General features: G+C 42.6%; 1 protein-coding gene and 3 long non-coding RNA genes across 7 annotated transcripts in view; 2 read left to right on the forward strand and 2 right to left on the reverse strand.

Annotated features, from left to right (window-relative positions):
- Nucleotides 1-732: 732 nt before the first annotated feature.
- On the reverse strand, nucleotides 733-12,017 carry CUNH16orf46 (chromosome unknown C16orf46 homolog). 2 transcript variants are annotated; one of them, XR_568351.2, is made up of 2 exons: nucleotides 11,774-11,903; nucleotides 733-1,830 (listed from the first exon to the last, which is right to left on the reverse strand). XR_568351.2 is itself a non-coding variant. In XM_008689736.2 (2 exons), the coding sequence occupies exons 1-2, from the start codon at nucleotides 11,981-11,983 to the stop codon at nucleotides 6,908-6,910; spliced, it is 1,206 nt and encodes a 401-aa protein (XP_008687958.1). In that variant the 5' UTR covers nucleotides 11,984-12,017; the 3' UTR covers nucleotides 5,648-6,907. The 2 variants fall into 2 exon arrangements, 1 of the variants encoding a protein (XP_008687958.1); XM_008689736.2 differs by lacking the exon at nucleotides 733-1,830 and adding an exon at nucleotides 5,648-7,903 and having other exon boundaries at nucleotides 11,774-12,017.
- On the forward strand, nucleotides 8,329-13,482 carry LOC103662081. 2 transcript variants are annotated; one of them, XR_568348.2, is made up of 3 exons: nucleotides 8,329-8,486; nucleotides 9,711-9,864; nucleotides 12,920-13,482. It is a non-coding gene; the product is annotated as an uncharacterized LOC103662081 (long non-coding RNA). The 2 variants fall into 2 exon arrangements; XR_005835642.1 differs by lacking the exon at nucleotides 8,329-8,486 and adding an exon at nucleotides 8,586-8,685.
- On the reverse strand, nucleotides 13,196-17,900 carry LOC121103442. Of its 2 annotated transcripts, none has more exons than XR_005835643.1 (3): nucleotides 17,736-17,900; nucleotides 13,468-14,998; nucleotides 13,196-13,330 (listed from the first exon to the last, which is right to left on the reverse strand). It is a non-coding gene; the product is annotated as an uncharacterized LOC121103442 (long non-coding RNA). The 2 variants fall into 2 exon arrangements; XR_005835644.1 differs by lacking the exon at nucleotides 17,736-17,900 and adding an exon at nucleotides 16,836-17,667.
- Nucleotides 17,901-17,994: 94 nt separating this feature from the next.
- The window catches only part of LOC121103441, a 57,172-nt gene continuing 52,332 nt past the window's right edge, over nucleotides 17,995-22,834 (forward strand). The window contains exon 1 of the long non-coding RNA XR_005835640.1: nucleotides 17,995-18,158. This is a non-coding gene — a long non-coding RNA (uncharacterized LOC121103441). The remainder of the gene's footprint in view (nucleotides 18,159-22,834) is intronic.

Genomic DNA, 22,834 nt, shown 5'->3' on the forward strand with positions numbered 1-22,834 from the left:
TAGTCACAGGATGGAATGTCTGTGCCTAGTTACTTTCATTACTGTTTTACCTCTGTTCATGAAAATACACTAATAATTTTCCTAGCAGAAGAAAATGAAAAGACACTCCATTACTAAACTTTCTATTTTGATGTGAAGTTTTTATTTGGTAAAAGCTATACACCTCATGGTTTTAAGTTTTTGAAGGATTTCAAAGGAAATTACTCCAATTCATGCATTTGCCAAAGGTGACCGTTTTATAACAAGGTCCCCTTTATCTTTGTCAATAATATAATTCTCTTACGAGCAAAAATAAGAGGGTTAGAATATGAGTAGTTCTTTCCTCAGTCACTAATTTGCGAAAAGCCCAATCAATGTGTTTCTGATTCCTTGGTACTTTTAAAGGGGAAATAAAAATATAAAATTTTTGTAGACTTAACCTGAAAGATGCTAAGACTTGAAGCTTCTTTTGATCGGAAGAAAATGTATCCTTGTCAGTCTAGTTGTGAAGTTGTTTTATTAGTAGTGGCAAGTTGACAGGGTGATCAAGTAATCCTTTATGGCCTCGGTTTTACGTTTACCTTAATTCCAGTCCAAACCTCACCAAAACCTGCCATCTAGTATTGACTCTAAGGAGTATTTACTCTGCTTTATTTCAAGCAGTGCTTCTCACTCGGGTCCCGGAAGGTTCTTAGAGGGAAGGAGAAACGTGTACCTTTGGGGATTTAGGGACGGAGGCTTTGAAGTCTCAAGTATTTATGCAGTTTTATTTTCCTGACATTTCACAATAGATGTGAATGTTCCCATCGGAAGTGCGTTCAAAGTGTCGCTGATCAGATTTGGCTCTGGGAAAGAGCATGTCGGTCTTCTGGTTTCATACTCCCAACGTCTAAAAGACTGTTAAATGACATGGATTTTCATCTAGTTTCTTCATCAAGATGTTGGCTAGTATAATGTTCTTACACAAGAAGGTAGTCAAGTAAATACTCTTGTTTTGCAGTGTTTCAATCCAAAGGGTTCTCTCAGTGGTGTCAGCAGTATTGATGTGTTAGCTTACATTTCGGGAGAGGCAGGCTGAAGATGAAGGGGATGCCCAGGTTGCAGTGTTCTCAAACTAACAGATGTGGCACTACGTTTACTAACCTGTGGGTGGGGACGGAGTAAACGCCCAAACTCTGTGAATAAATTCAAGCATTGTCGATAACGCTTGAAGAGTACCAATATTCATTCCTTTCAACAAACTTAAGAAAAAAAACTTCTAAATTTGATATTGCCTTACTAATAACAAAATATACACATTTGTAACTTTGTTCTAAGTCCACAAAGTCAAAATAGTGAAGGTTGACATAGCAGAAACTTATTGCCAAGGCCCTGCCACTGACTTTTGGTACATGACTGGCAAGAAAGTTAGTATTACAGGATAGAATGCTACAAAAAAGAAACAACAAAATAATTGTAAAAAGTGATACTCATTTTTAGTTTATCAGTGAAATGGTCAAATATTTGAGAAAATTACTTTTTTTTTGAAAAAATATATCTCCAATGGTGACTTTGTTATTCTCAAAAGTGTATATGTCATTTCAATGTGAACAAAGTTTTTTTGTTTGTTTTTTTTTTTTTTGTCATAAAGGCATGAGCTTCTTAGCATGGCGTGTGTCAGTGAGACCTTGTTCCTAGCGCGGCATCTTTTACTGCTTTTGCTTGGCAGCAGCTTTTTTACTCTTTGCTTTCTGGTGATCCATCACTTTTTCCATGTCCTTGTTTGGTTAGATGATTGCCTCTCAGACATGTTGCTGTTTAGGACTGAATTTGAACGTCATCCCCCTCCTACTTTATCTTCTCTTTCCTGTGCTATAACGAGAAATTTAATGACTTCAGAAAATGTAGAGTTTGTGCTGTAATAAAAACGTGGCAGAAGTCAAATGCATCTTAGTTAAGTAATCACAAAGGGTATTCAACCTTCCAATGCACCACAATAACATCCCTATTTAAAGTGAGCCTTCAGAAATTAAGATTTTATAGTACACTTCTTTTTTAAAGATTTATTTATTTACTTTAGAGAGAGAGCTAGCATGGGGGGGTGAGGAGGGGAGGGACACAGAGGGAGAGGGAGACAGACTCCGCTGAGCCCTACACAGGGCTTGATTCCGGGACCCCAAAGTCATGACCCCGAGCCGAAATCAAGAGTCAGACATTTAACTGACTGAGCCATCCAGGCACCCCTTAAAGTACACTTTTAAGAAACCATCAAAACTAGCCAACTGTGCTTTCGGGATTATTTATATTGGCTTAGTTTGTGGGAACAATTTCTGTTTAGCTATATTTGAGAGTCTAGTGCTATTAATTGTAAGCTGCTGTCTGTTTGTTCTTTTTTACCTTTTTGGTAAGATGTGTTCTATTTTAAAACCATTTAAATCACTGTTCTCTAACGAGATACGTGCCTAAGTAGTCAGTCTTCAGATTTAGTGTTCTCTAGCTACCATAATAAGGATCTGACACTCCATTTTCCTGAAATTACATGAAAGAAATCAGTCATGAGGATTGAAACTAAGCCTTCATAGAGTCGTGAACAATATCAGAACAGGTGGTATTTAGCCCAAATTAAATGTTTGATTTCTAGTTTTCCTCAGAACACATGCTGACTAAATAAAATTGCTAATGGTCCTGTGGTACTAAAAATACGACTAGTTCATGGTATGTTTTCAAGTTAACAAAGTTTTCATAAGCAGAGAAATTGTTTCATTTTAGAAAATACACGGGGAAGAAAGGTTTGTAGTTTGAGCTAAATCGGGAACAAGGACTATTTTCATATATATGTGCGATGTGTCAATTTGCCAGTGGCTACTGAGGTGTGACGTATGCAGTGTTGGCCACCTCTTAATACTCACGCTGATTTATCATAAGCAGTGAATGTTGAGAGTATTGCTTAAACAGTAGGGAATTCTGAACAATGGCATTACATGTAAATACATCAACTTAACATCATAGAATTTTCTTGAAAACCTTGCCAAAGCAATAATGCACATTCTCAAAAGACAAATATGGGAATATTGACAGCTTTTCTGGGCACTAAGTGGGCCTACTGTCATTACGAGATTGTCTCAGAGAAAAAGCAGGCTTGTGGTCTCTTCCTTCTGAGGGGAACCTGGGCAGGTACCACCAGAGACCTTGAAGGACCAAGACAAAGCTGAGAGCACCAGAGGGCTTTAGATCCAGAGCACCTATGCTTTCCAGGATGCGGTAAGCCAGACATCGCCCACTTTTCCTTTGTCCCTGTGCCAAGGCTTGTGCTCTGTAAGTAAAACTGTCAGAGAAGCTCCTAACACAGGGATTGGATTCCCTAAAGCATTGGTTCTCAACTGGGCTGATTTTGCCGTTGTGGCACTTGGTAATGTCGGGAGGCATTCTTGATTCTCACAACTGAGGGATACTATTGGCAGCTAGTAGATAGAGGCCAGGGATGTTGCTAAATATCCTACAAAACAGTCCCTATGAAGAATTATCCAGCCATGGGAACAAAGGAAGGAGAAAATGATCCTTGACACTCATGCATTTGCTCAGGAAAAAGAGAGTAATACCCAGAAGGGGCTTAAAACTCTTAGAACAGTGCCTTGTAAGTTCAAAGGCATTACTGTATTGTGTGGCTGGTAGTAGAGCTTGGGGCAGAGCTTAGTCTGGACTGAGAGAGCACGGCACTGAGTCTCGTGGCACCAGCGTCCCAGTGAGTTTGGCAGACAGTGGTAGAGTATTCCCTGGGGCACCAACGACTGCCCTGATATGTCCTTGGTCATAGCCACAGGAGCCCCTCTGTTTATTCCCTACCTTGCTTCTCAGTAGCCCCTAAACTGCAGCACCAAGGTTGCACTGGACCCAAACCCAGACACCCCAAAAAGCCCCAGATGTGAGGCCTCCTCCAGTCGTGCAACTTGGTCTTGGCCTGCTGGGGTTACCCAGAGAGATGGGCTAGGCTTCTGTGGTCTTTCTGGGTCCTGAAGCTCTTAAACTTGGAGGGAGGGAGAGTGAAAGCCAATTTGATTCTAGGTTCCAATCATTTTATAGCATGGTCCTTGAAGTACAGGTAAATTTCACAAAAGGGGGCCACTTCCAAAGTAAAAAGAATAAAAATTAGGGACAGTCTCCCTGAGTAGCCAAAGTCCTGCGTACTTGTCCAAATGTAGTCCGGCCTTATTCTGATTTAAAGTCTTCCTCTTTCTCTTCAAAAGTGCCAACCCCTCCTGTCTGTCAGGAAACATTCTGTCTGCCCAGGTTTCCAGCCCCTCCCTTCCGTCACCCAGACACTCAGCAGCAGCCCCAGGCCTCAACCCGGCCTTGCCCAGAAGGTGACCTCAGGCCCTGCAGGAGCCCTGTGTCACGTGCTGCCACAGTTCCACTTGGTGATTTTTAAAGTTTTTTGAGAAAAATAGGAGTTTGGGAAGTTTAATGAGACATCCAAAACTAATAGAATGAGGGATGAAACACAGCCCTCCACGCTTGGTTTAGAGAGGACTAGAGGATCCAAACCCTAACTAAGACCATTACCCTGAGGTAGGAAGAGGGCTGTTGCCATCATTATAACATGCTTAACACACTTACGTGGCAGGATTTCCCCCTGAAAGTGTTGTTGGTGACATAGAACCCTGATGGAGACTGCATTCTGTTACACATTTTTCCTTTAGTTAGACTTGGACATCAGAGACCAGTCTGGACATCCTGATTTAATCTGAATGGAAACAGGCAAAACCTAGAGTGATTTTATCCACAAAAAACAAGCTAAACCCAGGCTAATGCAAATAAGATCCTGGAGGGGCTTAATCAGGTTCATTGAAAAATTACCTAAAGAGATGCCAAATACAGAACACTCATATCTATTCATAGAGAAACCTCTTAGTCAATATTTTGCGGGCCAAACTAATTATTTGCTCAAAAAGAAGGATACTACACATCTTTAAATTTGGGCCCTTCCTTTGTTCAGACCAGCCCTCCTCTTAATTCTAAATCATTATGTTTACTCCAAAATCTATAGAATTTATAACCCTTATCTCAACTAAAGAGTTTTTTTTTACAAAAGAAATATTTTGGGGGCACCTGGGTGGCTCAGTCGGTTAAGTGTCTGCCTTCAGCTCATGTCATGATCCCAGGGTTCTGGGATCGAGCCCCTCATAGGACTCCTTGCTCACTGGGGAGTCTGCTTCTCCCTCTCCGTCTGCCTTCCTCTCCCTTCTTGTGCTATTTCTCTCTCTCTCTGTGTCAAATAAATAAATAAAATCCTTTTAAAAAAGAAAAAGAAAAAATATTTTGTTTTAACTTAGTGTTTTCAGACTGCCTCAAGATCCAAAATGTAAGCACCTCTGGGCTCTGGCCCTCACTCATGCTGGTAGACGCGCTCCCACCCTAATCGACACTCTTGCCTGTTTTACACATTGAGCTTCGTCATGATCTTGCTGTTTCTAAGAGGGGCTTGGTGAACCACTGACTTAGGTGGGCAGGCTGCCAGAGCTGGAGGGTCCTCACACAGCCCTGGATCCAACACCTCATGTTCCAGACACAGTGGGAAATCAGAGCTTCTTCGGGGCAAAATCCAGTTGGTTTCTTCATTCAGAGAAGAAGTGGGCAGAGCCTAAAAACTGCTTCTAGACTATAAAAAAGTGTCCAACCTCAGTAGGCAAAATACACATTTAATGACCATTGTACTATAATCATTTCTGCATTTCTGGTGTTTTGTAAATAGAAATCACAAAACAATAACCTAAACTAAGAGAAAAGACATTACAAAGACCAGTTATGGAAAGCAGATGTTAACAAATACAGTCATATATTCTGTCTACCCATCATTAGGGGACAGGAAGTCCAGAGTTCAAGTACAACCTACCATAAGCAAATGCTAACTATGTAATTACAGAGCGGCTAAATGTTACTCATATTTAAAAACTGGTTTTTCAGAGCATTTCTCTACATAGCATTGTCACTTGGCACTTAAAATATAACTCATTTACAAATGTTTAATGTATATACAACTTCAGGAAATATGCATTGGGGTAAAATGAAGGAAGAAGAGGCACAGAAGGGAGAAATTAACATCCCTATTCCATGAGTGTCTGTCTGGGGTTGTGAGTTCCCAAATATTAGATGCAAGGTAAGGCTGCAGGAAGCATGTAGGATGACAATTATAATCACAATGACTTTTTTTTTTTTTTCAAATAATTACTCTTAACCTGCTTCCCAAGATGGACTTTATAGAGCTGTGGTTAAAAGTTTTGCAGACATGGAGACTAGCATGAGGCTAGAACATAAGTATATGAAACCCTGGGATATGCAGCATGTAGTGGGTATGATACGTCTGTGGATATAAGGATATGACACCTTGGGCACAAGGATATTTGGACACAGGCTGGAACTATCTACTAAAGCAATGTTTCAGATCTTTGTTGCAAGAGAAAATAAAGCAACAGATAGATATTTGCCTGGTTCAAAAGATCAGGAAACAATTTGGTCTAAACAAGCCCTTACACTTAGCTTTAGGCACGGAGGTGGGGTGGAAAGAGCCCCTGCCAGTTGGCTCCGGGCTGACGTGGGCATCACTGGGAGGCCCTTCGGAGCCCCACCGTCCATTGGCTTCTAGGGGGAGTGGAGAGATAAGGCAGGCAGAGGCTGAGACTGGCATTACCACTTTGCATTTTGTAAATGGCTAAGCAACAGAAGCAGGTGACACATAAATATGAGGGTTTTGAGAATAAATCAAAACCCATACAATGAGGTCCATTTTCCTCTGGTTCTGCTGCAAAAAAAGGGCAAGGGAGGGTAGATAGGCAGGAAGAGTATGGCAGAAGAAGAGAAGAAAGGAAAGGGTGGGATGGGGCGGGAGAGAGAGACAGGGAGAGATGAATGAATTCAAACAGTGCTTATTCCCAAGGAATTCTATTGTGGCAACTCAGAGCAGTCTGTGAGTGGAGACAGGAATAACAACTCTGCTCACGGTGAGGGACGGCAAGAGAGTTCTCGGGAACACTTTGGTCTCCAACATTTGGGGCCTGTGTTCCTGCTTGGCCTCTGTGAGAATGCGCTTTTGGGTGTTGATGGGAGGTCTTGGCTCCCTGGCTTTGAATTTGGCCTTGTAGTTTTGCACTCCGTGTTTCTGCAAAAGCTGCACGGTGGCGAGATAGCGCACGTTGCTGGGGTTGGGAGGGCACACCAGGTTTTTCTCAGGCAGGAGGGACCAGTGCAGGCAGCACCGCTCCGGATTGGCCAACAGGGATGTCGGGGCCACCCGGGGAGGGAAAGGCAGTGTGTCATTGACCTTGAGGTGCTTGGCCACCTCAATGGGTCTCTTTTCACCTTTCCCGTCAACTGTTTTCAATCCATATGCACAAGCCACACACTCATCCTTTTCCACACTCAGCACCTTCTCTTCTGGCTGCAAGAAAAAGTTCTTACTCTTCTTACCCAGAACATCCAAGCCGTTTGGGGGTGAAGCCCTCAGGGGAGGTAGAACTAAAAGGGCCCTGGAAGTCAAGGAGTCTGAGATGGAGGGCCCTCTGCTGGGGCTTCTGGGGTCCTTGCCCCTAAGAGCCTCAGGGGTGGCCCAGTCTTCCTTGCACCAAATAAACTCCTTTATTTGCAGACTTTTTTTCTTTCCCTGACTGTAGGGGGGAAAGCAGATCTTGCTAATCTCGCTGGAGGCAGCGGTGGGGCCCAGAGGGGTCCCCTGAGTCTGGGAGGGGCTGCCTTGATCCTTCTCTGGACCCACCTCAGCCGGAGCCCCCGACCCCAACTTCTCCGCCTCTGCCTGAGGCCTGGCCTCAGCGCTCCCTTGGGAGAGACTGCCACAGAGTAAGCAGCTGCTGGCACTTTCTCCCACCCTCGCCTTTTTAAGCTTCTTCCTGGGCCAGATGCAGGCAGTTGGAGAAGTCCTTCCCCAGCCTTGGACCTGCAAATAAAGCAGCATGTTACTCCCGGCAGAGCTGCTCAAACTCTAGCTGCCCCAGCTGTGGCCACATCCCCATTTTGGCCATCCTATCTGAACTGATATTTTTCTTAAAATTGACTCACCCTTTTCTTTTTTAATTTTAATACTATTTTAGTCTCATACTAAGTAATAACATTTGTAACAGTATTTGTTAATCTGAAAAGTAGCCACTGGATTTAATACTAAAATACTAAGCAAAAATATTTGTAAATGGCCATCTTGGTGTGCTGACTCTGTCTGTTTTCAGATGCACATTAAAATAAAGTTAGGACACTTAAAATCAAAACTGTTCGTACTTGTCTCCCTACCAGGCTCTGTTATCAAACCCTGGAAGACTGCTGTGTGGTGGGGCTGGAGCGAGAGACGATGAGCAGAAGCAGGTCCTGGAGTCAGCGTACCCTGGCACCCCTGCACCACCTGCTCCCCCATCTGTCCACGCCCAGAGTGCCCTGGCTGAGCTTGCCACAGATGTCACCATTAAATAGAATTGCCAGATAAAAATACAGAACCACATTTGAGACATACTTAACACTAAACATACTAGGTACTGTTTACTGAAATTCAAATTTAACCGGGTATCCTGTGTCTTCGTTTGCTAAATCTGGCAACCTTATGTGTAAAAAAAAAAAAAAAAAAGAAGCAAACATAGTTCCCATGTTTTTACTATGTTGCAGGCACTGAGCTAAGGATCCATTGGTATTGGCATTCATTCATTTAACCCATGCCACAGCACTATAATTCAGGTATTCTGATGCCCAGTATACATACGTGGAAACCGCCGTTCAAAATGTTATGACAGCCAATGGCAAAGTTCTGGCACATTCAGAAGGTCTGTGCACTCCCACGCAGGCGACAAGGAGAGGCTGTGAGGAGCACAGTGTCTCCTGGGCCTGACCACAGGGCCAGGCTCTGGTCATCTTGCCCAAAAACATCCCTTTACCATCGTTCCCTCCTGACCTCTGTACCCTCTCACTGCATGTGCTCAGCTCCCCAAATTCTGAAGTGTGAAGCATCACTTCTTCAAAAAGTCTAGTAAGTGCCCGACACTGAACCCCTCTGGCCGGAATTTACAGATGAGGAACTTGGAGCTAGGGGACAGGAGCCCTCCCCAATGTTAGCTGCCTGTAAGTGGTGAATCTGAACCTGATCTTTCTTACTCCAAAGTCCTAGTACCCTTACCAAAGCCACACTGATACCTCAAATATATTCCAACCAAAAAAATCCCCATTTTCTTTTGCATAATTGAGTCCTAATTCTTAGATGGCAAGTATATATGGGGGCTGTAAGGTCGCTGCCTTGCGCTACACTCTTGAGACAGCCTAAGGACACCTCTCCCAGCCTACTCTTCTGGCTTCTGTTCTGGAACCCTGTCCCTTTGTGTGCTGCTAAGTTGGTGCTGGGTCTTCAAGAGGACCACATTGCTTGCTTCAGACCTGACTTCCCAGGTGATTTTCCAGCTTTTGCAGAGAAGGGACCTAGCACATTAGCTAACAGATCCTCAGGCTAACTGGCCTCTCTACCAAAGGTGGCTTCAGCTGGAACAAGACAAGTCCCGCACCCCCAAATGCCCCTCCTGCACTCTCCTACCACCCCCAAGCACTCCTCCTGCATCCTCCTCCAGCCAGACAAGGGGTGATTTTTCTGCTGGTTGTGCTTATGTAGCAAGCCACCTTTTACTCACCTGGATACTTACTGAGGGAAACCTAAATTCTGGAAATTTAATCTTTCTACAGATGTTTACAGATGTTCTATTTAATCTATTAAACAGGTGCACCTGATGAGTGAACAAATGTTCTCTACTGGCTTGACCCTAAGACTCATCTGGACTGCTCTTAAAAATCCAGATTCCTGAGCCCCACCACGACCGACTAAGCCAATACTCACAAGATGGACTTGGGCAGGTGGTTTTAAAAACACCCCAGGTGAGCCTTGGGTTGAAGCTGCTACAGAGGATCTATATCTCCAGGGTGTTCTGGTGGCCTGGCAGGGGATCCAAGTCCAGAGAAGGGGGTCAATGATGCCTGGCTCTTTTGATTCTCACAGGTGGGCTGTCCCGGGTAAGCTAAATGTTGGTTGGGTTGGTCTGGGTCAAAAATGTACAGCCCTGAGGCAACCCATCCTGAGAGGTCTCTTGGCTCTGCAAACATAGGAAGTTCTCACTAATTGCTACCAGCAAAGTGTTCTCTGTCCTCATTTAAATGCTGGCCCACGTGTCCCTGGCACCAGCACAGGAAGTATCAAGGGCCCCAAGCCAGGGCAGGAAGCTGGTTTTGGCGGGACAGGCCTCTGACACCCCTTGGGACAAGGTCGCCTGAGAAGCCAGGGAGGGCTGGTAGGCAGAGAGTGAAGAGCAACAGGCAGCAGGCAGGAGGAGATAGCATGGCACGATCATCCTCGACAGACTGTGAGCAGCAAACATACTCCCAGCACGGGGCACATGTGGCATTTCTTCCAATTAATACAAAATTCTTTTCCAACAGCCCTTGGATAGATACATTTCAGTCATTACTTTCCATAGTAAACCGAACCTTCTAAACTTGGAAAGTTTTAAATCCTCAAACAGAACTGTCTATAACCCTGACTTAGTTGGCATGAACCTGTGGGTCCACCAGGCAGGGGTGGGGCGGTGCCACAGAGAGAGAATAAGAGGAGGGTCCTGAAGACCCAACTCCTTCTTCAACTGTCAAGTGGACTTGGGGGAGTTGGTCTGCCATGTCTTGGCCTCAGTTTCCATATTTATAAAATAAACCAATTAGATCAGGTTTCCTCAACCTCAGCACCAGACATTTAGGGCATGTTATAGATTGCATGACTGTGTCCCCCCAAATTCCTCTGTTGAAGCCCAAATCCCCAAAGTGTTGGATTTGGAGGTGGGGGCCTTTGGAGGTTATTAGGGTTAATGAAGTCAAGAGGGTGGGGCCCTCAAAATGGTATCAGTGCCCTTATAAGAGGAGGTGGAGATAAGGGATCTACTTACACCACCGAGGACCATGTGAGCACAAAACAGGAAGAGGTTCCTCCACCAGAACCGAACCATGCTGGCACCCCGATCTTGGATGTCCACCCTCCGGACTGTGAGAATTAAGTGTCTGTTGCATATGCCCCCAATCTGTGGTATTCTGTTATAGCAGGCCTGAACCAAGACAGCACTGGGTCATTCCTTGTGGTGGGGGCTGTCCTGGTCACTGTAGGATGTGGAGCAGCACCTCTGGCCTCTATCCAGTGGATGCCAGTAGCATCCCCTTCCCCTCATTCCCAGTTGTGGGACATTGCCAAGCATCACCTAAGAATCACTGTATTAGACCAAATTTCCTTACAGTTCTAAATTTAGGATTCTATTCTAAGAATAGTTTAAGAATAAACCCATGGGGCTCTGAGTGGTACCACTAGGACAGAAATCCCAGGTCTCTTGGGGAGCTTAGCACAGCAGTTAAGGAGCTTGGGTTCTGGAGTCCAGAAGAGCTGGATTCAAGCCCTGCCTTGGCCACTGGCTGGGTGATCTTTGGCAGACTCTTTCACCTTTTGGGTGCCTCATTATCCTTGTCTGAAAACTGAGGCTGTTCATAATACCTGCCTCATAGGACTGTTGAGAGGTTGAATGAAGTGATGTATGTAAAGCACTTAGTCCTGTGCTTGCCAACACTAACTGGCCACAAATACCCAATAAAAGGTACTGCTCTTACCATTATTTGTATTTTACCTCTATTCCTAAGATTTCTGTATCTCATTGCTTATACATTTTTTAGTAATAACTATTTTTGGCAAAAGTAAAAGGAAAGGCCTACATCAAAAGACAGATGCATGAGACACCTCAGTCAAGGAGATACTCACTGCTTCTTCCCAACCAGTTCCGATGACAAACTCATTGGCTTTTTCATCTTGTTCAAGTGTAATGTCACTGATATTGAGAAGACAATAAACATGATTCTTTTCACTTCTTTCATCTGGGCAAGTATAGGTTAATTCTGTTTCTTCTGGGCTTTGAATTTCATTATTTTCACTATTTTCTATCTCAGTCTCATTTTTCTGACAGAGATCCATTACTGTGATTGTGGCTGAAGGTTTTTAACATCTTCTTCCTGTAGCGTGAAAAGCAGGCTGAACTTAGTTTTTAATATTAATTTCTTAAAAACTGAATTAATAACCCAGGCAAAATAACATCAAGACACATTTCAGAATAGACTGAAAGAAATAATACAAAACCATCCATTGCCAGATATTGATATGATAAAAGACACGACTAATTGGAAAGACTAATAGATTTAATTGAAGACCAAAGTTGGGATTGAAGAAAAGAGGATAGGAGGATGTTAGCAGAGGTTCTATCCCTCGTGACAGGGTAGAGCACAGCAAGGAAGATAGGTTTAAGCACCCCTGCCCTCCATTCCAAAAAAGTCCAGATGCTACTGTGCTAACACCATGGGAACTGTGGTGGGCATGTGTGACCTGGCCACTTTCCCTTCTTTCCCTTCCTGGCAACTCTGGATACCGGCCGAGGCTGGGGAGCATGTGGTCTAGGTTAGGCTGGTCTGCCCATCCTAATCCACCCTGCATGACTGAGTCCTTATGAAAATGGACACAGACACGTAGAGAGGGAGGCCATGTGAAGAGGCCCAGAGAGAAGCCTGAAAGCCACAGAGAGGGGCCTGGAGTAGATCCTTCCCTCATGACCCTCGGAAGAAACCAACCCTGCAGACACCTTGATTTTGGACTTCCAGCTTCCAGAACTGTGAAGCAATACATTTCTGTTCTTTAAGCCGCCCAGTCTGTGGTCCTATGTCAAGGCAGCCCTAGCACACTAGTACCATATTTGGTGGTAATGGTACCAGTGACAGTGAGGATGAGAGTGGTAATTTCTATTCTTAACTGATATTTTTCTAGGTTGAAAAATGGAGCTTGGCATTTATAATCAGTCAAAGAGTTACAAAAGTTGTCATCCTTTCTTTTTTTTTTTTCTTTTTTTTTTTTTTTTTGCAGGGCTTGGACTCACGACCCTGAGATCAAGACCTGAGCTGAAATCGAGGGTCAGATGCTTAACCCACTGAACCACCCATGGAAAGTTATCATCCTGATCAGGGGCACAGACTTGGTTGCCAAACAGCCAGGGCTCCAATCCTATCAGTAGCTATATGACCTTGGGCAAGTTACTTTTCTGGGTCTGTTTGCTCATCTCAAAGATGGGTATGAGTATAGTACCTTCGTACAGACAGAGGCTACTCCTGGTCACCCCATAAGCTGCAGAGATGAATCCCAGGGCGTAGGCAGCGACCTTCAATAGTCCAGCTGCATGCTGATGAACAGCCAGGGCCTTCTTGAGGATTCCTTGCTTGTAATGACACAGAGGTGACTGGGAACCACGCACTTGGCTTTCTCTCACTGTAGTGATCCCTGTCAGAAACCCACTTATTAAATTTTCTGTTGAGGTAGAGATCAATAACTTCTTATAACAATACCTGTTTAATTACCATTTTGGCTTTTTCACATAGGCTTAAGGTGGCATTTTGATGCTAATAAAGTCCATTTACCTATGGAAGGTCAAATATCTTTGGACATCCTAATCTTTTCCAATATGACATCAGAGGAAATTAATGAAATCTGAAAGGAAAAAAATTATATTAGAAGTGGCTAAAAACCAGAAGGGCTATTCTGTTTACAAACAAAAGCATGATTAAGGACCAGATTGTGCAAAGCAGCCTGATCCTTTCATCTTGTGAAATTTCACTTCAGTCACTGCTCAGGCCAAAGAAGCTCCTGACTCAGTCGTGTCTCCTTCTGAATTACAAACACATTGGTACCACAGAAGCCCAAAGACTTAACAAGTGTACAGTTCAAAAGGAGAAAAGTAGAGAATCAAAAGCAAAGCCATTTATTTAAATAAGAAAATAAATGTGCACATGAGGTTAATATAGCAAGGAAATAGATACTCTTTAGGAGAGATTAAGTATAGCCAGAGTATTCAAATGAATAAGAAAAAAGTTCTGTGCTCGAAGTATCTCTGCTGGCAAGGTGCTCACTACTTAGAGAGCCTGTTTCAATGGCTCTAATTTCCTGGTTCTCAAACTTGGCTGCACCTTAGAATCATGATGCCCCACAGCCTACCCACAGAGATTCTGATTCTTATTGGTCTGGGCAAAGTCTGGCCATCACTGCCTTCAAAAGCACCCTACATGATTGTATGATCCAGCAGAGCAGTTACGAAGATCTTCCTTATATTGACCCCAATACAGGTTTTCCTGCCCTCTCAGTATCCTCCATCCTTGTGTCCTCATTTTGCCCTCCAGAGCAAGACTCTGTGATGGGAAGGCTCCCCATTCACGGATGGACTTCAGGAGATCTAGGACACCTTGGAAAATGCTCAGGCATTTTTTCAGGAAAAGGGCTTGCATCAGAGGTACAAAGCTGTCTGTCACAGCAAAGGGTTGAAGAATCATTGATCTGAAGATGGACCGTTGCCTCAGCTCCCCAACGGCCCTATGAAAAGGATGAAAAGGTTCATGTACTCTTCTCTCTGTCAGGGTAACCATCTCCAGCAACTTCAACTATTTCTCACATGTCATGAGAACATGTGAAATCTGAGAGGAAGACAATGTTATCTCTATATCGAGACAGACGAAGAGCAGAGGCCAAAGACGAGGTATTGGCAAAGCCCCTGTTTTGCATCAATAGAAGTTGGACCCAGTGAGGGTACCAGAAGAAGTTCCAGTCATATTATATTCCAAAGGGCCAAAAGAAACCCAGGTAACAATAATATGAAACAATAAAAGAGCTGTGTAACAGCTTTTACTATGCACCAGGCATTGTTATAAGCACTTTACATGTTTTTTTATAAATACTGCATTTTATAAGTACTTTATTCATTTAATGGAGGATCATGGGAACAATATTGACTCCTTATGACCAAACACTAAGAATCAGCTCTGAAGTCAGTAAACATAGTATTCTTAGTCAAATGGCCAGATCATTGCATACCAGATTGCTAGGTGTTCCTCTGGAACACTGGTGTTCAAGCTGCATCAAGATGCTCCACTGCTAAAATAGAATGTTGTTGGTCTTTTCCTAATTAGGAAAAAAAAAAAGAATTCAGTTAGTGGAAAGAACAGTCTTAATTTAAAATTTTTCTCCAATAACCATGCCTTCAAGTTGTATTGTCCCTTCTTGTCTTCCAGTTCATGTAAGAGATGACAAATAGAAGTATACAAGAAGCAATCAAAGATCAACTAAAAGAGTGGATATGTGATTTCTTACAAATTGTATGCATTCTTACTTTTACGTTGAAATGCAGACATCTGTATGGATGTAATAGTCATATTTTCTGATAGTAAAATTATGCCTAGTTTACCGATTTGAAGTAAATCAGTAGGTCATGCTATTCCACTTCTTGACTTCTAGAGAGCTTTACAATCATACAACTGAGAGCTCATTACTTTGCAAGAATCTTGTTTCATTCCACTGATAGCTCTAAAGATTAGAATGACATCTGCAACCCTGAAACTTATGCTCCTCAGTTCCTGGTGTTCCTCCCAAAAGCAACATGATAATACTGAAAATAACTGAAGACAGCTATTATTCTTCAGAAGAGAATCTCAAATTCCCTCATCTTGAGAATGCACAATTGCCTGTCAATGTCTTTAAAATATAGTACCTGGAAATGAGGGTAATATTTCAAATGTGGTCTGGCTATAAATGTTTATTTTGAAATCTGACTCCCTTTGATCTGAAATCTACACCTATTAATTGAACAAAGATTGCTACATGTTTAAAAAGCTATATCCCAATCTTGATTAACACTGAGCTGGAGGTCAACTATAACTTCTACATTTTTTTCCACGTGAATTGTTAATAATCCCTGTCTTCTTCACTTCATATCCATGCTGTTAATTTTCTTTTAAAATTTTGTTCTTCTTTTTTTTTTTTCACTAGATATAGACCTCTGAATGGATCAGATGTTTCTAAAATTTCCTCTTGTTGGTTTTGGACCATCATTCCAACCTGCTTAGATACTTGCCAGTCTGACTCTGACACCCCACAGTTTGGCCATTCCTTCCCACTTTAAGACTTGGATTTGATGGGCATACCTCCTGTAACTTCATCTAAGTCACTGATAAAATGTTGGCGAGGAGAGGGTAAAGGACAATGCCATGTGGATATGCTTTGTACTGGGGCATTTATTAATTACCAACTGGCTGCAAATTCACCTCACTATACAATTATCTGGCCTATGCATATAAATCTCATCTACAGAATTCTTGATCCATTGGTTTAGATAAACTTCATTTTTTTAAAAAAGGACTACCAAGAGTCGTAGAAATTTACATTTACACTGATGTCTGTTAATTTTTTAAAATATTTACTCTCTATGTTAGGGATGAAGAATGTGTTCCACATTGTTGGTTCCAAATAGTCCCAACACAACTAGAGTGTTGTGTTGAGAAGGATGTTAAGACAGCCACTTCAGGAAAGACTTCTGTGGTTGATTAATGATGTCTGCCAGAGAATAAAGAGTGGTAATACACGTGCCACCTATTTGGCATTGCTTATATAAAAAGTCAGATTCCAAATGCCTTACTCTAGATTCCTATACCTGGTTGACACATTCCCAGGTAATTAATAGGCGGCGGGCCGGGAGAGGTGAAAAGCTCAGGATATTTAAGTCAAAAGCAAGCTATGATCCCTTAAAACTCCTTGCCACCTCCCTGGCTCTACGCCATGCCCTATACCCTCCCCCCATCTTCCTGGAAGTTTCAGGTTTAAAGGAATCTTGAATCTATGTCAGAATTTCAGACTGGGAAAGACGGGCTTCTGGCAGCCTCAACTGGAATTCTGAATGGATGGCCCTGTGGATCCTTAAAAACGTGTGCTGAGTGAAGAAATCAATGAATAAAAACACCATTACCTATGGTGGAAGCGAAGTTTCTTAATACAGAGCTAAGCTTCAGTCATATGAAGTGGTTAAATAAATCTTGAAGACTGTCTTGGGCATGCTGATCACTGGTAATATAGTTTCTAAAGGAAAATGATATGAAGACTTCAACCTAATTTACAGTTTTGGAACACAACTCGGCAGGGAGTCGAATCTTTGCCTCCAAGTTAAGCACATGCACCACTCAACTTGCACAGTTTGTTCACATTTTCAGGAGTATAAATCTTATCTCTCCAAGTTAATTATCTGTGCCTTATGCTTATTACGTGCCCAGAGAGCACAGCAGCTTTGATGACCCATAGAAGGAATCCTAAGGGCGTGATTTATACAACCATCCCTCCGGATCAGACCTTTTTTACTGCAGTCCCAGTCTCTGACCCTTCCGCTCTTTCCACTCACACCCATTCACTCGCTAAGTGCCTATTAGGTGCCTAGCTCTGGTAACAAAATAGTAAAGCAACCCGTGTCTTCTTAGCTGTCAACACAGCTTACAAGTCTACATGAAAGCTCAAGTCATCAAACACACACACTCCACCTGTTGCTCCTAAAGCCCAGGCGCTTCACACCTGGCTCTTCGCTTTCCTAGAATAGACCCTCCCCTTCCCCCAGGCTCCTTCCCTTCTTCCAAGATCCTTCTTCCTCCTCTTCATCCAGCAGCTCCTGCCGTGCCAAAGAAGATGCCTATACCCTTCTTTCAAGAGGGGTCCTCTCCAGCAAAATGTCCCCACTCGCTCACGAGCCCCTCCCCTTCCTCCCTTGGCTCCTCCCCCGCAGGGCTCCGCCCTTTCAATAGCTCCTCCCACTGCCCCACCCGTTCCTCGCCGCTCCTCCGCAGGACCCGCCCACTCTTTTTCCAGCCCCGGCCCTCACTACCTCTCGCTTTTGCCTCCCCGCCACGGAGGGCAGCTTCCTTTCGAGCCGGGCTGGTCCTGTCGCTCTGCCGCCTGTGGAGTGGTCTGGAGCCTTGCCCCGGAGGCGGGGAAGCGGCCGCGGCCGCTTACACCCTTCTGTGGGCCCCACGGGATGGAAGGTTCCGGGACAGGTAAGTCCCCGCCGGCAGGCGAGGGCTACAGTTGCCCTGGGTTACGGACGCGCTGGGGGCGGGGCCCGCGGGGGGTTGTCGCGGAAGTGATGCAGAGCCCGCCTGGCGTAACAAAGCTTGAGCGCGGAAGGCGTCGCCGNNNNCCGGCTGATGGCTGTGGGCACGTGCTCCCGAAAGGCTCTGCGCGGCTGCGCACCTTCCACCCGCGCCTGAGGAGACGCGGCCAGCTGTGAGCGCCTGAGGACGCGTTTGAGGTAAGGTGAAAGACCAAGCGCGGGTCAGGGAGATAGACGCAGCGGCCGGATGCCCTGCGGACCGTGGAGTTAGAGAGGGCTCTTGGACCGGCTCCTCTTCAAAGACCCTGGACCTCACGCCCCGCACTGTTGCCGTCGGGCCGGATGGTGCTGGGGGTGGGGGGATTGCCCTGCGCATTGTAGGATGCTCAGCAGCACCCGTGGCCCCCACCCTCTAGATGCCCAGCAACCAAAAAGGTCCCCAACTTTGCCAGCTGTTCGCAAATCGCCCCTCCTCCAGGAGAGCGACTGCGGGTCAAAAACTTCCTAGTGGAATCTACTTCTCTTTAACTTTTGGCCCCCGCTTGCTTGATGGGGCAGTAATAGTTTGAATCCGCTTGGGGCACCAGGTCACGCTCGTTGAATTTGTGTCGTGTTCCTGTACAACCCTGAAGGGAAGTAGCCTCACGCCCTTAAGTCAGACGACGACTGATTGAAGACAATGCAAAGCTACCCACTCTTCCCCTCCTTTGGTCCTCGCACTTTTGAACGCCTAGAGGTGCAGCCAGGGGTGGGACCTCTGGCCAAAGCCGGGTATTCAGTGGTAGAGCCTGGATCCAACTCACATCTGATTCCAAAACCGGTCGCTTTCTAGTTTTTTTTTTCAAGTCTGAATATCTCTGTTGCATAAAAGCATTAGAATGTCTTTTATAACACTATGATGAAGAGGCAGTTGGAAAAATAGCTATGTATTACTTTTTTTCCCCCCAGAACCCACAGTTCTGTAATTAGAAAGTAATTAGAAAGCTTGGAAAGTCTATGGAAAGACAATTGTGTAACATTCTGGGAAGTTAGAACAAAGTACTTTTCTAGACATGACCACTTTTTTAAGTGTCATTTCTTTACCTAAAATATGCATATTTGGATCTTGTATCTCACAACCTGGAAGAAATGGTATGCCTGCATACTTCTAAAAACAGTTGTACAAAACTGCATTACTTCATTGTGCACATTTGTTTTAAAACCTAAAACGTTCATAAACTTAAATGGTAGCAAAGTATCATAAATCTTGGAGTTTAAAAATGTCACACCCCAGGGCACCTGGGTGACTTAGGCAGTTAAGCATAGAACTCTCGGTTTGGCTCAGGTCCTGATTTCATGGGTTGTGAGACTGAGCCCTGCATCCAGCTCTGCGCTCAGCAGGGAGTCTGCTCGGATGTTCACTCCCCCTGCCCCTTCCCAAACTCATGCTCTCCCTCTCCAATAAGTAAAATCTTAAAAATAAAAATATTACAACCCTCTTTGAAAAGTACTGAAAGAAATCTAATGACAGTTTGATACCCATCAACATCTATTTTAAAATATAAACTAATTAAAAGAAATTCTTTTGCTTTTTCTTCTTAAATTCATAATTGTATTCTTATTTTACTTCCTACACAGAACTTCATTCTAACGTACCTATTATGGTCAAATGGTCAAGACTTATTGAGTAGTCTTATCAATTGGATGTGCAAAAAAAAAAAAAATTTTTGAAGTGAAACTTAAAAGACGATAAGGCTAAAACAGTCCATTGTTTTTCCAGATCGAGAATTGTCTTTCTTCCCATTCAGCTGACAAATAGTAGGAATGTATTACATGTGTTGATAAATATTGTTGCTGGAAGTGTATCAGAATGAAATGGGTGGCACTGTTCCTCCCTCCACAATTCTTGTATCTGTGGATAAATATCACATATGGCTAGAATGAGGCATATTCAGTCCCAATTTTATTCATTTTTAAAACATACATAATCTGAGATATCTTGTTCATATGAAGATGCATATGAAAGAGGTTTTGTTATAGCAGTCTCTCAAGTTTTTAAGAGCTCCTTTACACAATTCACAGTTAACAAAAAAAAAAAAATTTAATGATCAGGTGACAGTTTGGCTAGGTCCTCCTTCACTTCTTTTGAAAACAGAAAATTTGAAATCACCTGACTAGTGGAAGGCTTTGTTACCCACTCATTAAAGCTACTTTCTGTTTCTGGGAAGTATACCAAAATTTTTAATGAAGTATTTTACTAAATGACTCTTAATTAAACTTGACTGTAAGATTGTTCTCATTAAGCACATGTGGAAGTTGAAAGATGGTAACTGATTTCCTTCAAAATAACTGTGCCTGCACACTTTGCTTTTAAATGGGCTAGCGGTAATCACTCTTGAAGTTCAGCAGGTAAGAACCTTGATAGCATGACTGAGTATAAATGTTAAGGGACAACTGTTTAGTCATGTTTACAAAAAGCCATTATAGACTGAATCAAGATATCAGAAGCTCTAGTAGAATAAGATCCTAGAGTTGGCCAAGGAATGTTTCTAAAACAGAAAGATGGAGGCAAGAGATATATGAAAGCTGTATTTTCTATTTAATTTTGCTATGAACCTAAATCTGGCCTAGAAAGGGAAAATACTGATGAGGATAGGTAGTGAGTAGTAAAGCCACTTGCAGGGAAAATAGATTTTAATCTCCTTGTAAAGTGAGGGCTCTTTCTGAGGAAGGCATGTGTATGATTGAGTCTGAAATACAGTGATCGTTAAGCAGTAATGAGGACAGTTACAGTTAGCATAATTTTTTAAAAAGATTTATTTATTTTAGAGAGAACACAGAAGCAGGGAGAGGGGCATAAGGAGACTCTCAAGCAGACGCTCTGCTGAGGTCAGAGCCTGATGCAGGCTGATCCCAGAACCCTTAGATGACCCCAGCTGAAACCAAGAATCAGATGCTCAACCGACTGAGCCACCCAGGTGACCCTAGTACTTTCTTTCTTAAAACTTAATGTTGTCAAGTTCTTTAAACTCAGGGAGGTGATAAAATTTTTAAGGTGATAAATTTTTGTAATACCTCTAGGGTAACCTGTTCCATTTCTTGAGTTTTAATTATTAGCAAGCATTATTCAAAACCTTTATTAAACTGCTCTATTAAGACCAAAACCATTCAAAAGGAATATGAGGTCAGAGAAATTAAATTCTCTTTATATACTTTGGGAAGGCCAGTCAATGCCTGTTATTTTTGGCAGCACTACAACAGAAATGAGTGTTGAAATGGTTCTATATTCTAAATAGCAAAAGAGCAAGTTGCCATACCGTTTGGCTCTTTGAAAAAGCTCAGAGGGAGCCTAACAAAGCAAGTGTGTGTCTTTGGGAAAGGATGGGAGAATAAAAAACTGCCCATCTCTTTCATATTATAATCACTGATGTCCTTTCACTCCGAAGTTGCCATTTTTGCTTGCTTCCCCCCTCTTTAGAGTATTCATTCTCCCTCCCCACCACCCCTATTCCAATTTAAGTATTTTTATAGTAACATTAGCTAAGGAACTGATAAAGAATGGACGAGGAAATGTGAAAATCCTAACCATGGATTTTTAAGTGTCCAGCTCTATAAGTGTCTTATCCTTTCCACTATTTTTCTTTTCTGTGAAATGGTGGTATTTATGGATCTGTCCTACCTAACTCTGAATATTGCTTTAATCATCAAAAAAGGTAATGTATGAGAGTACTTCAAAACAAGAGTAAATTTATGTAATTATTACTCATTCTTTTCTATTTCCAAAGCAGAGTAAATTAATTTTTAATAATTAAAAATTGACTAATAATTATTTAAACAAGGAAACAGTCATCCAAAATATTTTGGATACTTTCTTGATAAGGGTGCAAAGATATAGCTCAGCAGGGACATGGCCATTAAAAAATGGTTTCTTTCTCCTGAGCAGGAAAGATTTGTTATTTACCTACCTACTTCCTCTAGGTTTTCACATTTGCAGTTTACTCACAGTCAGAATGTGGTAGTATTTGAATACCCTTTTCCTGCATTAACTGGGAAAAATGATAGAGGTATGTCTGCTCTTGCTGTGTGTGTGTGCATTTGTATATATTTATAGTTATGTGTGTATATATAATATCCCCTTCAAAATATCAGCATATTATACTTGGCTTAGAAAATATGCTGTTTAGCTACTTAAAAACACCCCTAGGCACTGTAAATTGCTTAAGCTGTGAAGAATATTCACTAAGTCAATGTGTGAGCTCATACAAAGTTTCACTATGTCCATTTCTGTCCCATTACTTAAAGCGGAAACCTGAATGTGGTTTATTTTCTTAAGGATGCCATATGTTGTGCTTATCAAACTTATACTTTCCTTGTTTTTGTCTTCTGTCTTCTAACTTAGCAGCATTAAAAAAACAAAACAACACAAAAACCACCAAAGTAAGTGCTTTCTTTTTGATTAAAGATGACCAAAAATGGTACTTAATGCTATCAGGCATTTAGGTCTTTAAGAAAAACCAGATTTGTGACTAAAAGGAAACATTTTCTTAGAACCTTTCACTGTTACAGCTTAAATTTCCTTTAAAAAAAAATAACTTTCCATAAGTTAAAATTAGCATTTTCACAAATACTAGCAGAGTCACTAAATGAAATATTAAGAGCAAACAAAAAAACATGTTAAGGAAGAAGTTGAATGTTTTATTATTAAACTATTTATCTTCCTGCAAGGCTGTTGCTTCACTGTATAAAAATAGCACCAGCAAGTGCAGTATATTGCAAAATTAAGGTAGCATTTGTTCTTTATCTGACACTATACAACTAACAAATCTTTCTCTACTTCCAGTTATTTCCAATGGAAAGATTATTTGAGTATTTTGACCCCCATCCAGGAATAGATG

This window comes from Ursus maritimus, unplaced genomic scaffold, assembly GCF_017311325.1.
Source record: "Ursus maritimus isolate PB19 unplaced genomic scaffold, ASM1731132v1 scaffold_19, whole genome shotgun sequence".
Classification (NCBI taxonomy): Eukaryota; Metazoa; Chordata; class Mammalia; order Carnivora; family Ursidae; genus Ursus; species Ursus maritimus.